At 37.8% G+C, this 16703-nt stretch overlaps 2 protein-coding genes across 6 annotated transcripts in view; both read left to right on the forward strand.

The window, feature by feature from the left end:
- Positions 1-16703, forward strand: part of LOC132144150 (NACHT, LRR and PYD domains-containing protein 3-like) — a 159244-nt gene continuing 142541 nt past the window's right edge. Inside the window, exons 1-8 of one of the 5 annotated variants that reach the window (XM_059554903.1) lie at positions 1-102; positions 2971-3128; positions 3407-3529; positions 3859-5745; positions 5865-6038; positions 6278-6451; positions 6758-6804; positions 6940-7505. In XM_059554903.1, the coding sequence (XP_059410886.1) occupies positions 3016-3128; positions 3407-3529; positions 3859-5745; positions 5865-6038; positions 6278-6451; positions 6758-6804; positions 6940-7481 (3060 nt within the window). In that variant the 5' untranslated portion in view covers positions 1-102; positions 2971-3015 and the 3' untranslated portion in view covers positions 7482-7505. Of the gene's footprint in view, positions 103-485; positions 557-2970; positions 3129-3406; positions 3530-3858; positions 5746-5864; positions 6039-6277; positions 6452-6757; positions 6805-6939; positions 7506-16703 lie in introns of those variants that run through there. The other 4 variants (XM_059554904.1, XM_059554907.1, XM_059554906.1 and 1 more) reach the window with 4 other exon arrangements.
- Positions 11721-13797, forward strand: LOC132143225 (gamma-glutamylaminecyclotransferase C-like). The gene is made up of 2 exons (XM_059553363.1): positions 11721-11863; positions 13021-13797. The coding sequence occupies exons 1-2, from the start codon at positions 11840-11842 to the stop codon at positions 13516-13518; spliced, it is 522 nt and encodes a 173-aa protein (XP_059409346.1). The 5' UTR covers positions 11721-11839; the 3' UTR covers positions 13519-13797.

Consider the following 16703-nt stretch of genomic DNA (forward strand, 5'->3'; position numbering starts at 1 on the left):
GGAACACGTGACTAACTAGAAACGAAAGTGAAAGAGGATGAAAAGAAGAGACGCCATTTCAGGGTTGTAAACCTGCCACATCTTTAAATCGCCTGTTTTGTGGTAAGTTAATAATGTATTTATTTATTTATTAAGAATTTACCAAGTAAGCTTGTATGTCTCCTTCACTGAGCTGCTGTTTGTGTGTTGCTGTTCTTTACACTGGATTTAAGACCTCGATCATTCCACAGTTTAACAGTTCTGACCGAAATGGCCGAGACGAACTGAACTGCGTAGTACATTTAACTATTTAAGAGGACGAAGATCGGAAGAATACGGAGGCAGTACGGTGAAGATCGCGGGAGCCATAAATATTTTACTTTAAACTGTAAATCCAAATGGTTGCAATTAGACTTGTTATATACTTCCATTAGTATAAAAGACTTAAAAATTAAAAAAAAAAAAAAGCCTTAACCGATGTATCCGAGTATCAGATACTCAAAGATATGCTACAGTGAATTAAATGGGCTTCTAAATTGTTGGTGGTTGAGGAGATTCTCCCCCTTTCACCTTTCATGTAAGGCGCTTTGAGTACCAAGAAAAGCGCTATATAAATGATGATATAATTGTTTGTTATTAATTATTATGTTTCTGGTTGATCTGAACGTGTTTGTTCTTTGTTTGGGAGTTTTCCCATGCATCAATTTTGCAAATGTAACTGAGTGTAGAATGTTAAATTACTGCATAAATGGGGACAGCGCCATCTGTCTGATGTGTGATGGCATTTAGTGTACGGAATAGGGACCGCCCACAGCAGAGATAACGAGATGCTGTGGGTAAGTTGCACGTTTTGAGCGGTCAGAGAATTATCAGTTAAAAGTGTTCAAAACGCATAAATAACCCATTTGTTGCAGATTTATCCTGCAATGAACTAGTAAGGCATATTTTGATGCGTGTTTGGCGTCGAGTGTGTTATGTTTTATCGAGTTATTATTGACTTTGTATTACGAGCACAACCGTAATTAATTTGTGCATTGTCTTGTGTTTTATGTAGAACTGATTTATTCTCTGTGAAGTGAATCCCCTATTTCTACATTTGTATCTCCATTGTGCAGGTAATGTGTATACAATATATTGTTATAATGTGTTTTATGGATTAAATGCATGTAGAATTGTGCATGTTCACCACTAGGTGGGGATGTTTCCCTTTCTATTGAATTGTTCTGTTTTTCATTGAGTTGATTTGTGATTAATTCACTGAAAATGTTTTATAATTGTCAATCTGCAAAATTGTACTCATTATACGATCACAACACAAAAGAAAAGATTAAAAAGAAAGAGTACTGTTTTAAATAAACAGCAGAGATAGCGAGATATGCTGTGGAACTGATTTATTCTCTGTGAAGTGAATCAGAATCAGAATCAGAAAGAGCTTTATTGCCAAGTACGCTTGCGCATACAAGGAATTCGTTTTAGTGACATAAGCTTCCAGTAAACAGAGACAACAACACACAGACAAAAAAAAAAAAAAAAAAAAAAAAAAAATTACAGGAGAATTACAAATTGGCAAATAAATAAGTGTATAAACAATTGTGCTATAAATGATAATGGAATAGGATTGAGTGAGATGCAGGAATGTTCTAGGATGGAGGGGTAACAAATAAATATAAGGATATTGCACATTTTTGCATAAGCATACGTTTAAGTGGGAAACATTTAACTGTTCATGAGGTAGATTGCCTGGGGGAAGAAACTATTCTTGTGCCTTGCTGTTCTTGTATTTGCGGCTCTGAGGCGCCGGCCAGATGGCAAAAGTTCAAAGATGGGGTGACTTGGATGTGAGGGATCCAGAGTGATTTTCTGAGTCCTTTTCCTCACTCTGGATGTGTACAGTTCTTGGAGGGTGGGCAGGGGAGCACCAATAATCCTTTCAGCAGTCCGAACAGTTCTCTGTAGTCTTCTGATATCTGATTTTGTAGCTGAACCAAACCAGACAGTTATTGAAGTACACAGGACTGACTCAATGACGGCTGAGTAGAACTGTTTCAGCAGCTCCTGTGGCAGGTTAAACTTCCTCAGCTGGCGAAGGAAGTACAACCTTTGTTTGGCTTTTTTCACAATGGAGCCAATGTGATTGTCCCACTTCAGGTCCTGAGAGATGGTGGTTCCCAGGAACCTGAATGATTCCACTGCAGCCACAGTGCTGTTCATGATGGTGAGTGGGGAAAGTGCAGGGGGGTTTCTCCTAAAGTCCACAGTCATCTCCACTGTTTTGAGCGTGTTCAGCTCCAGGTTGTTAAGACTGCACCAGACAGCCAGCTGCTCAACCTCTTGTCTGTAAGCAGACTCGTCACCGTCCTGGATGAGGCCGATGAGTGTAGTGTCGTCTGCAAACTTCAGGAGCTTGACAGAGGGGTCTTTAGAGGTGCAGTCGTTGGTGTACAGGGAGAAGAGCAGAGGGGAGAGAACACATCCCTGAGGGGCACCAGTGTTGGTGGAGCAGCTGTTTGACATGAATTTCCCCAGTCTCACTAACTGTTGCCTATCTGTCAGAAAGCTGGTGATCCACTGACAGATAGAGCTAGGAACAGAGAGCTGGGTCAGTTTGGTCTGAAACCCCTATTTCTACATTTGTATCTCCATTGTGCAGACTGCCCAGGCAACACCGTCACACAAAGCATTCGTGAAAACTGAGTTCACGATTTAATATTATTTTTCCACATGCTTTAACAGATAGAAAATCTGAATTTCATGTACTCCTATAAAAATAAGATGCTATTTAGGGTTGTCATTATGTACAGAAATAATGGCGTTTAACTGTACCCATTATTTGTGAATTTTGCAAACAGCATAGATTCTAAGGCTTTAGGTCAGTTTAATGAAAACACACACAGAGGTGCTATAACAGTCAGATTTTCTAATTATTTTTTCTTTTAGTTCTTTTTTTCTCTATTTTATCTTTAAAACTATGTTTCCAACACTCTTTGACAGATGGTAGGACGTGAAGAGACAGAAGATTAGGACGTTTCCTCTAAAATGAGCCAACAAGAGAAGAAAGAGGAGGACACTGCCTCTAAAATCAGCTGTGATCAACCCACGAAGAGTCAGTCCTCTGCCTTCAGTGACACAGAAATGAATTCTGACCCCAAGTAAGACATTCACCATTTCAGCATTTGGCAGACATTTTTATTCACATGAATGTACTTTTGTAGTGCATTAAACTATATAGTATGTTTGTGAAAAATTAAAGTAGTTCACTTTCAGAATGACAATTCTGTCGTCATTTATCCACTCTCCACTTGTTTCAAACCCTTGTGAGTTTCTTTCTTCTGTTGAACAGTTGATGAGCCCCATTGACTTATTCCATAGTATTTTTTTCTACTATGAATGTGAACTACTCCTTTAAGTTTTGTTTGTTGTTTATCAGCATCACAAGGATGAAGAAACAGAGATCAGAGTCTCCAGAACCCAGCAGTGTGTCTCTGAAGAGTGACAAATCTATGAACAAACCCCCTGAACTCAGTGATTCAGCAGTGACCTCTGACTCTCTGTTAGTATAAACATTTACTTGCTACTTTATATTGTGCATCTCAGATGAATAATGATTTAATTAATAATAATAATAAAAAACGTAAATGCACATTAAAATAAGTTAATCAAAATATGTACTTAATAATCATATTCAATATTCTAAAACCTGCCTCAGCTTATTAAAATTATAGATTTTACTAAATTAATGAACATAATTTTATATACCAAGCTGCTTTTGAACATACTCATCTTGTATTACCCATACTGCATATCCCATATCTCAGAGTGGAATACATTTCAGGTGGTATTTTGAGCATTACTGACCTAAGCTGAACTGTCTTGTTGCAGGAGCAAAATGCCTGGCACAGATGCGATCAGCTCATCTTCTACATCCCACTCTCAAACCCACATCAGACATGAAAGAACTGAAACAGTCCTACAGAAACACACACTGGAGACTGGAGACCTGCAGAGAGTCAAAGACCAGAACAAAACCAGAATGAAGAACAAGTATGAGAGATTATTCGAGGGAAACAAATTCCAGGAGAATGAAACCCTCCTGAACAGGATCTACACACAGCTCTACATCATAGAGGGAGAGAGAGAAGGAGTGAATGAAGAACATGAGGTTTTACAGATGGAGAAAACTGCCAGAACAAAACACTCACAAGACAATACAATCTACTGCAATGACATCTTTAAAGCCTCAGCTGAAGCAGGATGTGAGGAGAAAGAGCAGATCAAGACTGTTTTTACTAAAGGCATCGCTGGAATCGGAAAAACCGTCTCTGTGCAGAAGTTCATTCTGGACTGGGCCGAGGGAAAAGCCAATCAGGATGTAGATTTCATGTTTGTGCTTCCATTTCGAGAGCTGAACTTGATCCGAGATCATCAGTACAGTCTTCACAGACTTCTGCTGGACTTTCATCCTGAACTTCAAGATCTGGACTCACAGATGTATGAGGAGTGTAAAGTTGTGTTCATCTTTGATGGTCTGGATGAAAGCAGAATCACACTGATGTTTTCAGACGCTCAGAAAGTTTGTGATGTGACTGAGACTTCATCAGTGGCTGTGTTGATGTCAAAGCTCATGAAAGGAGAGCTGCTTCCCTCTGCTCTCATCTGGATCACCTCCAGACCAGCAGCAACCAATCAGATCCCCTCCAAATACATCCACCGTCTGACAGAAATTCAGGGATTCACTGAGCCTCAGAAGGAGGAATATTTCAGGAAGAGAATCAGTGACCAGCATCAAGCCAGCAGAATCATCTCACACATCAGAAGAGCAAGAAGCCTCCACATCATGTGCCACATCCCCGTCTTCTGCTGGATCTCATCCACTGTGCTTCAGAAGCTCCTCGAAGAAGATCTGAGAGCAGAAATCCCTCAAACTCTGACTGAAATGTACATCCACTTCCTGCTTACTCAGATCAACATGAGGAACCAGAAGTATGAAGAGAGAGATCCAGAGAAACTCCTGCCGTCCAACAGAGAAGTGATTGTGAAACTTGCTGAAGTGGCTTTCAAACAGCTGATGAAGGGTAATGTGATGTTCTATGAGGAGGACCTGATTGAGAGCGGGATAGACATCACTGACGCCTCAGTGTATTCTGGGATTTGCACTGAGATCTTTTTTGTGGAATCTGTGATTCATCAGAGGAAAGTCTACAGCTTCATTCATCTGAGTGTTCAGGAGTTTCTCGCTGCTTTCTATGTGTTTTACTATTATGTAATAATACATATTGATCCTTTGCAGTTTTGTGATATAATGCACAATCTGCATAGAGATGCAGTAAATAAGGCTCTTGAGCGTGAGAATGGCCATCTGGATCTGTTCCTGCGGTTCCTGTTGGGCGTCTCACTGGAGTCCAATCAGAGACTCTTACAGGATCTACTGACACACACAGAGAACAGCTCAGAGAGCATCAGGAGAACCACACAGTACATTAAAGAGAAGCTCAAAGATGGACATGGACTCTCCACTGAAAGATCCATCAATCTGTTCCTCTGTCTGCTGGAAGTGAAAGATCAGACTCTGTCCACAGAGATTCAGGAGTTTGTGAAATCAGACAAACACTCAGAGAAGAAACTCTCTCCTGCTCACTGCTCAACAATCGCCTACATCCTTCAGATGTCAGAGGAGCCACTGGATGAACTGGACCTCATGAAATACAACACATCAGATGAGGGGAGAAGAAGACTGATACCAGCTGTGGTCAACTGCAGGAAAGCTCTGTGAGTGTTTAATCACATTTAGTCTAATGTCTGTTGGAGGAATGAAGCTAATATTATTGAAATACCAGTTGTACAGTTAGGTTAATAATTTTTTTTTCATTTGTTTTAATCTATTTTAGTCTTGCAGGCTGTAATCCTACTGCTCAGGATTGTGAAACTGTAGCTTCATCTTTAAAATCCTCAAACTGTGTCCTGAGAGAGCTGGATTTGAGTAACAATGACCTACAGGACTCAGGAGTGAAGCTGCTATCTGATGGATTGAAGAGTCCAAACTGTCAGCTGGAGATACTGAGGTGTGAAAAAATAGATGTTTTAGCAGTGGTACTAACACTGGTTGATGTGGTTCCATAAGTTCCACTTTGTGCTGTTAACTTCAAAAACCAAAAGGCAAAAAAAATGGTGGACTAGATGTTCTCATTAAAGCATACGTTCAAACATTGTTGTAATCAGGGTATTTTTTTGTAGATTTAGATACATTAACAGGTGGACATGAGTTTCCCTTTTTTTATCAGACTGTTTTGTGTGTCTGTAGGTTGTCGGGCTGTATGGTGACAGAGGAAGGCTGTGGTTATTTGTCTTCAGCTCTGAGTTCTAACCCCTCACATCTGAGAGAGCTGGATCTGAGCTACAATCACCCAGGACCATCAGGAGTCCAGCTGCTGAAACACAGACTGGAGGATCCAAAATATAAACTGGAGATACTCAAGTATGTCAGGCAGTTATGTGATTTGGGTCAACTTAGAGTGGTCTTACGTAACACAGACACCACACACCAGTTTAACAGGTTTTTTTGTTAGTTTTTTTTGCCTCTTGACCAAAGGCCTTTTAGTTTGTGCACCTCATTAGCGTTGTGTTGTTTAGTTTGAGTGTTGCTTTGAAAAGAGCACAACAGATGGCATGAAACTTTGTGTAGTGAGATTCTAGAAAACAAGCATACATACATGTACATCAGTCTTACATCATACTGTACCATATATTTTTTGTTTGTGTGTATGTTTTTGTCTCTGTTCAGTTTTGACCATGAGGGAGATTTCAGAATCAAACCAGGACTGAGAAAATGTAAGTCCTCTCTCTCTCTCTCTCTCTCTCTCTCTCTCTCTCTCTCTCTCTCTCTCTCACACACACACACACACACACACATCTGTGCATATTTAATGATGTCATAGATTATGTAATGTATCTTCTTGTGTTTAGATGCCTGTAATCTCACACTGGATCCAATCACAGCACACACTCAACTCGTCCTGTCTGAAGACTACAAAAAAGCAACATATGTGAAAGATCATCGGCCGTATCCTGATCATCCAGACAGATTTGATGATCGGGAGCAGGTTATGTGTAAAGAGAGTCTGACTGGGCGCTGTTACTGGGAGGTTAAATGGAGCGGCTCAGGTAATGTAGCGATTACATATAAAGGAATCGGCAGGAAAAGTGGGATTGACAGTTCGTTTGGATTCAATGAAAAGTCCTGGAGTATAAATTGTTCTGATACGACTTATACTGTCTGGTACAATAATAACAGCACTGATGTATTTGGTCCTTCAGCCCGCTCTAATAGAGTAGGAGTGTATGTAGATGAGTTTGCCGGCTCTCTGTCCTTCTACAGTGTCTCTGACACACACACACTCACACACATATACACATTCAACACCACATTCACTGAACCCCTCTATGCTGGATTTGGGGTTTATCCTGAATCTTCAGTGTCGTTGTGTCAGATTGACAACTCCTTGTGAAGAACCACAGACACATACAGAAGAGCCATTTCCACATCAGAGAAAAACAATTAAAAGTATTTGCAATTGTATATCTTGCATTGGCAACTTTCTCTCTCACAATTATGACATCAGTAGTCACAATTGCAAGACATGAAGCTGCAATTGTAAGCTGTAGTCACATTGTAATGTATGAAGTTGGGTTGTGAGATGAAGTCAGATTGCAATATAAAGTTGCAGTTATGAGAGGTACAAAATGACAAAAATGACAAATTATGAGTTACAAGGTCACAAGGTCATCAATTAAAATATAGAGTACTGTGAGTTTGAAGTTGTAGGAATTTCTTTGCTGTGTTTGACTAAAAACTGTGAGAATAAAAAGTTGTGTTCAGTGCATTAAGTTCATCAAGGAAAACTTCCATAAGTGCAACTAAAAGAAAAACTGTGAAACTGTGAAGATTCACAATTGTATCACAGACTCACACTTTTTGTTTGACAGGAGAGAAAATGTTAATGAAGTGTCAAATATGTGGAAAGCTGTTTATTTATTTATAACAATTAAAATTTTAAAACTTTTTAATCGTTTTGCTGTTTGATTTTTGTCACTTCTTTTCTGAAAAGTTTGAGGGCTTCGACCTGTACTCTACTGCATCAGCATCATCTCTTGTGTTAGAGTCAGTGGAGATTATTTGTTGCTACTGTAGATGCCATCATTGCTTCAGCGGGCCACAGGCAGTTTCATCCTGCTGTATATGGCTATGATTAAACTACAACTATGGAGGAATTTAATCAATTTGTTTCAAGATGCAGAAGATAAAGCCCTCAAGGATGGGAATGGCCTCCTGCATCTGAGAGATTCAGAGGTTCTGCTAAAATCTCATTTGGAAGCAAGTTTCTGTTATTGCATTCTACTGTATGATAGCAAACTGTGTCGCAGTGTTGTCTTTCTGATATTATTTCAATTAACTAGTGATTTAAAATAATTATATTTGACATATTAACTATAGTACTGTAGTTCTGCAGTGTAACTGTATATGGTTGTAATTAACTATTTTACATTTCTTTTGCACTTATGGGGTGAACACTGGGGGATTCGAGGAGGTGGAAGAGAACACGTAGAGATCGCTGCAGTTTGGTCTATGAAGGTGCAACATCTCCGTATTGCTGTGTTCTTTCTATGCATTGTTTCCCTTTGAAAACATACAATGTGCAAACATATGTTGATAATTTAGCTGCATGGACAAAGTGGGAAAAACAATGGCATATCTATTCTTGAGAGGGACTGTTTTTTCATTAGATGTGATGAGAATGTGTTCAGTATTGATATGTGATGAACTAGAACATCCTAAATGGTTAAATTTGTAAGATCATAACAAATTAATGCACCAAATTAAGACTAATGAACCTCCATGAATCATTTGACATGTGGGTTGTCATGGCAACACTGGGGAAAATCTAAAATAAAACTGAAGTGGCTGAACTGAGCGATGCCCTTGCAGCTGGAACTGCAATCACGTGCTCCTGTGATAGTTAATAATACCACTTATCCACACTGGATGAGATTTTCTAATCAAACCAGTAGATCTGGCCACGCTGATGAAAGCTACATGTACTGCCTTGCTACCTCCCTCCTTCATAACCAGTCCTGAAGGCTCAAACCCCTTATACTCAGGTAATGAGCACATATTTCTGTATTCTATAGCATGTATTAGGAGACTGAATTAATGTTAAATGCTGCCTGAAGCTTGTCACTGTTGTGGGAAGCCTGGCTATTGGCTTGTAATGCCAAAAGAGAAAAACTCTATGATGAAGGGTATAGCACAACCAAAAGCCACTCCTAGAGAATCACTGTATACCCAACCACATGGTTTCCACAATATGGGTGGCTACAGAGCGGAGAGCATGTGGAGGATAAAAGGACAATGAGTCTGGAGTCTGTTTGTAAGTTTGATTTAATAACAGCCGAGTCAAATCCCAAGTCCTCAAAGAGTTACAGTTAATGAGATAATTAAGTGACTAATTAAATGGACTTGGTTCCTCCTCTGGTGAAATCTGTTTCTGAGTTAATGGGTGGAATAACCATATGGCAGGAAATTTACTTTCTGACCCCTGGACTTTATACCACTGCTCTGTAGGTATAGATGGCATACGCAGCACATGCTCCCTTACCTTAAAGTGAAATAAAATCAGATTCAACAATATTTTTCATGCACAAATGTGTGGTTACTCCAACATCACAATTAAGTTAGTTGGAAAGAGATATGAGGTATGAATTCAAAATTACAATGTTTTTTTGGACCCCAGTTGATGTATTTGCACTTTGGTTCCTGTCTATTGCTCGGCTTTGACCCACATCCTGTTACTGAGCACAGAGTCAGACGGAAACTGTTGCTGTTTCCAAACCACAGCATCATTTGAAGAGCTTAGTGAACACAGCATTGAGTAGAAAACAAAGACCAAGCAGGCTCCATTGATTTATCAAGCTACATTAAATTACTTAAATGTTGTGCATTGTTAATTATACTCTATATCCAAAGATAAGGAAGAAGGCATGGCAGCTAGCATCTCCTCTCTGCCATCACAAGGTAAACTGACACCAATAGAGTCACTGTTAAACACTGATAAAGTGTGTCCCAGAAGCCTGTGTCAAATTTCTCTAGTGGGGCTGATGTAACCACCATTATATGTATAAAAAAATATTATATATATATATATATATATATATTATACTGTAAATGATATGTGTTCAGCCTTTTTCGATGTCCTTGTTGATCATACTACCCACGGTTTGCCTTCTCGTGTAATGTACAGCAGTACACATGAGTACACCTCCACCAGGGGTACATGGATTTCCTGGCTGTCTTCATCATTGTAGTGCAACACATGCTCACACACTTGTATTTATTGTTCTGCCTACAAAATTGCATCTCTTGGGGGCAGTCGTGGTCTAATGGTTTGAGAATCGTAACCCAAAAGTTGTGGGTTCTAGTCTTGGTACCGGCAGGAATTGCAGCTGGGGTGAGTGCATGTACAGCGCTTTCCTCCACCTTCAATAGCATTACTGAGGAGAGACCCTTGAGCAAGAACTGAATGCCCAACTGCTCCCCAGTCGTCAGGGAAATATTGTGTGTAGTCCTGTTAATGCTACCGCAAGTCTGAGCAAGTACTCGTCGCAGTAGACTGTAAATTAGATTCAACTTTATTGTCATTGCAATAAAGGCAACGGAATACAGTAGAACAGGGGAAGAAGAGATACAGCATAACATTAGGAAAGAGAGGAGAAAAAAACAACAATTATAAGCGTTTTTTGATATGTTTTTCCACTAAATGTAACACTTTAGAAAGTTAATAAAGTAGGAAGTTGCGGTTTAGGGTCACTTTATAACTTTATCTTGTCTTATTTTCTAATCTAATTATAATCCAATTATTCCAAAATTTTGAATAATTTCTGTTTATTTTATTTATTTATTTATTTATGGGTTTTGTTTATTTTAATAGCAACATCTGGCAATATTGCATCACCAGCATTACTTTGACAGTTATCCAAAAAGGCAGCTGCTATTTACACTAAGTGCAAATATCTATAGATTCTATTTATACTATTTATAATAGCAGGATTTTCTGCTATTTATACTACTTACTGCAAATAGTGCCAATTATCTGCATATCAGTATTGTAGTACATTATAAAACAGTATGAAATAATAATAAATTATTGAGTCTAATTTAATGGATGCCACCTTTTTGGGACAATAAAGACCTCCCTGCACCTAGCCTTAACCCTTTGCTTATTTAATTAATTTTCATTAATACAAACGCTTTTCTGATATGATTTGAAATTTGAAAAGGGAGAAAACATTTCATCAGAAGGCGGATTTAGCTGCATGATCAAAATATTAAGAACACACGGTTTACCGTCTACAGCAAGCTTAACAACTGAAAAATTATCCACCCCATAAATATAGTATTAACAAACTTTGATGCAATAAATAGGGCATGATTTAAAAATGAGCATCCCTCCAAAAACATCTATATTTCTGTCTATTTTCAAGAGTTAGTGTATATAATTAGTTCTATTTATAGGGGTTATTATAGCACAATTCTATAATAAGGGGGTTATTATAGAAACCCCCTGGACCTCGCTAATTTTCAAAGCCTGGCTACGGCCATGACTGTTAGATCTACTTTTTACTGCATTTCTACTGAAACAGAAAGTATCTTCATAGCAAACTCCGCCCATCCCACTTGTCATGTGACGTCACGACCCGCATTTCCTTATTTCTCTAAAGTAAAACACGTAAGGTTTGGCTGAAGTTTATTGAGCTTGTTTTAGCAGTTTGTTCTTGTTTTCTCTCAAACTCACAGTTTGATCTTTGGATAATGAAAGTGTTCATTATATTATCGGTAAGAGAAACAGTTTTCTTCTGGTTTAGATGTTTATTATTAGCATGTGCTGTGTGTTTACGTGAGACACATAATCAACACTAATTTAATATCATCGAGCATCTAATGCATCATATCATCAGTGTTTAATGTAAATTGATATAATATTTGATCATTTGCAGCTTTAAATGAACATATGACAGTGTGGCTTGAATAGAATAAAAGTCTCTTGAAACTTCATCTGAAAACATGAACGGCAAAACTCGTTTAATCATTAATATGCACATTTGTATTTTTCATTCTTTTATTGTGTGATGAACGACTAATTGTCAGATCTATATATTAACATTTAATATGTAATCAACTTTTTTATATAAATTTAAATATTTATACAAATATGTACATGTAAACACTAAAAATGTCAGTTATGTGTAAAAGACATGAACATTTGTGATGCTGTAATTTAACTTTTAGATAAAGATCGTTGAGAGTGTGTTTATACCGTACTTGACCTCAACATCTGACCTTGTAAAGACCTTTATCAGAAATTACACTTTCTTCAAACATGTTTCACATATGAAATGTTTTGTTTGGCATGAGAGCAAAATGAAAAAAATAACTGTCAGATCACACATATTGAGTGGGTCATGTAAAATGGATTTACATTTATTTCTGTTTTTATGTCATTATTTAGCTATTTTATTTGCTTGCGTATAAGTGACAAATGTATAAAAGCCTGGAAGGCCTTTTTTATTTTATTTATTTTCTTTGAAGTGCTGAGCTTCCTACAGCTTAATTTCGGCTGTGTGAAAATGAAAATGTCTGACGCATGTTTATTCCATAAATATTTGACACAGAATAGTTGTAATGTCTGCTAAGTTTGCAAATGGCTTGCCAATAGGGTTAAAAAGGGGCAGAACATTTCTACTTGTCATTGTAATGATTAGGAATTATATCACTAATATTTTTGAACAAAGACAATCATCACAATCCTAAACAGTGCTGTATAAATACATGTATATTTGTACAGCATATTTATCTGTGTTAGATTTAGACTGAACATTCACATTTTCTTTGAAAGAGCAAGAGGGGGTAATGTACGAATGTGTGGTGGTGGACTTAAATGTCAGTGAGTTAATTTTGAATGCTAATGAAGCATCTCGTCTCTTTCTCCACAGTTTATTATCAACTTGGTGTGTCCCACGGTTTACAATTATCATGTCTTCGTCTATGGCACGCTGAAGAAAGGCCAGCCCAATCACTCCATAATAATCAACACCACCATCGGTCAGGCCGAGTTCCTCTCTCACGCTCGAACCGTAGAGCAATACCCACTTGTGATCGCCACCAAAAACAACTACCCCTTCCTGCTCAATGTGCCTGGTAAGGGTAAGCTTGTCCACGGTGAGATCTACTCTGTAGACCAGAAGATGCTGGACTTCCTGGACGAGTTTGAAGAATGTCCTGAGTTGTACCAGCGCACCAAGGTCCAGCTGGAGGTGCAGGACGGGGACGGTGAAGGAGAAAACACACTGAAGCCTGGAAGCATCGAGGAAGCGTTTTTGTACAGCACGAATACATATGAACCTGAGTGGCTCCAGAAACCAACATATGATAATTATGATACGAACGGTGATCACGGACTGCCATATCATGAGGACACAAGCCCTGAGTAATGATTGTACAGCTGCTGCTTACCAGGGTCCAAAATTGACAATTTAACAACCTGTCAGTGTCACATCAATTTACCATTTAGATTTTTTACACTTATGTGTGTGTTTTCTTAAGAGTAGTGGTTGTCACTCCAGTAATGTATATCTAGATAACAGGTGTATTTGTACATAAGCTGTAGAAGTGTTCATTATTATGAGTTTTCTAAACTACACTTTTACTAAAAAATCATTAATTCAGAGTGTTTTCTTTCTTTTTCTTAAATATAAATGACAACAAATGCAGCACATGGATTTGTTTTTTCTGAACATATTCACGCACATTCAAACATACAATTCTTCCAACATCTAATCCATATTGTGATATTGATCAATTCACAGTTAGCATCAAAATGTGTCTAAAAATGACATCCTATAAAAGAAAACTTTGAGTTAGAGGAAGCATGTGCCATACGTTTCAGGCCTATGAAGTAGGACCAAGTCATTCCTTTCAAGTCACCATTTACATTTATGACAGAAATAAATCTTGTTTAATAAGTGAAGTTGGTAATACTGTTTTTGGAGCATTTACGCTAGAGTTTGACACCAATCAGAGGTTGGTTTTTCACTTTCAACCAACATCTGACTTCTGAGTAATGTCAGTCCACATCTAGTGTGATGGGAAGCTTTATTAGAATGTTAGAGAAAAATGTTGCCATCAGTAGACATTTTTAGAATGTTTTTAGAGATCCTACCTTTTAGCAGAACATTCTGGGAACTAAAATAAAACTTGCCTCTAAACATTCCTAGAACATTAAAAAATTCTAGGTGGGTTACTATGCAGAGTAAGTTCACTGACAAGCTACGCAATATTGCGTTCATAATCGCAGGTGAATTACATGCGGTTATGAATGCGATATTGTGTAGCTTGTCAGTGAACTAAGTCTCTGTATGTTAAGTGCCGCTCCATTTGAAATCAGCTGATGGACATTTACTGCTAATCACAGAACCAGCTTTACTGACGAGACACGCATGACAATCGCCTGCGATTAATCGTGCAGCCCTACTCAGGACTTTATACCACTGCTCTGTAGGTATAGATAGCATACCCAGCACATGCTCCCTTACCTTAAAGTGAAATCAAAATCAGATTCAACAATATTTTTCATGATCAAATGTGTGGTTATTCAAATGTCTCAATTAAATTAGTTGGAAAGAGATATGAGGTATGAATTAAAAATAACAATGTTTTTTTGGACCCCAGTTGATGCATTTGCACTTTGGTTCCTGTCTATTGCTCGGCTTTGACCCACATCCTGTTACTGAGCACTGAGTCAGACGGAAACTGTTGCTGTTTCCAAACCACAGCATCATTTGAAGAGCTTAGTGAACACAGCATTGAGTAGAAAACAAAGACCAAGCAGGCTCCATTGATTTATCAAGCTACATTAAATTACATAAATGTTGTGCATTGTTAATTATACTCTATATTCAAACCTAAGGAAGAAGCAAAGGTTGATAGTTCAGAGGCCAAAGAGTAAAATTACTGCCATATTTTTGCTCCACTCATGAACTCAGCAGCTGATTTCTCCAGAGGAGGAACTGTAGCGGCTCATAAAGAGCAATCCAAAGACTGCTAAGGAGCTGAGTGGAGTAATAACTTTCGTGACACGTTTCATTAAAAGCTTAACTGTTGTTTTATTTGTACAGGTTTGTACGGTCAACAAAATATGTGCTCCCGCACTCACCCCCATTCTTCCCTTTCCAACGCACACATTCCACAGGTGTTTTAACCCCACTTAATGAATGACACTCCCATAAACATAAGGTCACGTGACTTTCCCATTAAATGGCTCCTACATACCATCCCCTAATTTTTATAAATTGATAATTATATTAGCTACCAATAGGAGACATATAGGAATACCAATAGGATATTGGTAATATACCAATAGGAGACATAATTATATTAACTACCAATAGGAGACATTTATAAAGAGACATTTATAAGCAGCTGATTTTATGGTGAAATCAGCTGCTGAGTTCATGGGTGGAATAAACATATGCACAGCAAAATCCCCAGAGTAAAATTAACTCTGTTCAGAGAACATTTGGTCCCTCTCTACAGAGAGTTAAAATAACTCTGAAACAGAGTAAAAGTTAATGAGATACTTAAGTGATTAATTAAGTGATTATTGGGCATTAATGATGAACACCTGCTGTTAACAAGTTCTCAGCAGAGGAGGATTAAACAACTCCATAAACAGCATTACCAGCTTCACTTATTACTAACCAGACTAACTTTATTTCTGTCATACGTTTACAGAAGTTCGTATTGAGCATTGAGGTTTAGATGTTGACGATTTATTGAAAATGTATGATCACCATTATCGTGATGAATGTTTCCTTTAGTTGGGCAGTTTGACTCTAGCTTATATTTTTGAGTGTTTATGGTTTTTGTAACAGCTTTTACCAAAACATGTAATTTGTTGCAAAGAATGCCAGATGCAAAGATGTTCAGGTGATCTAGTTTTCAACAACAAAAAGTAGAATGATGCGCTTATATCATCACTGTCCAAAAGTGGTCATTTGATGTTAATAGATTATGTTCACTAACAATACTCTCTTGCCATAAATTGGACATTTTGAATTTTTTTAAATACATAATAGGGGATTTTTTTTTTCTGAGACACAGACATCAAGAATCAGCTTATGAATCTCAACAATGGTAACATGTTTCATGCCGCAATGCATCCTGGGAGCCATGAGTTTTATACTATTGTGGCTCCCAGCATGCATTGCAGCATGTTACCATTGTTGAGATTCATAATCTGATTCTTGATGTCTGTGTCTCAGAAAAAAAAAATCCCCTATTATGTATTTAAAAAAATTCAAAATGTCCAATCTGTAGCAAGAGAGTATTGTTAGTGAATATAATCTATTAACATCAAATATTGTTAGTGAATATAACCTATTAACATCAAATGACCACTTTTGGACAGTGACGATATAAGCGCATTTTTTTTTACTATCTGCTGTTAAACACTATATCACCTGATCATCTTTGTTTTTGGTTTTCTTTGTAACAAATTACACGTTTTGGTAAAAGCTGTTACAAAATCCACAAACTCCCAAAGAAGAGTCAAACTGCCCAACTGAAGGAAACACTCATCACTATAATGGTAATCATACATTTTCAATAAATCATCAAC

Source organism: Carassius carassius, chromosome 7, assembly GCF_963082965.1.
Source record: "Carassius carassius chromosome 7, fCarCar2.1, whole genome shotgun sequence".
Taxonomy (NCBI): domain Eukaryota; kingdom Metazoa; phylum Chordata; class Actinopteri; order Cypriniformes; family Cyprinidae; genus Carassius; species Carassius carassius.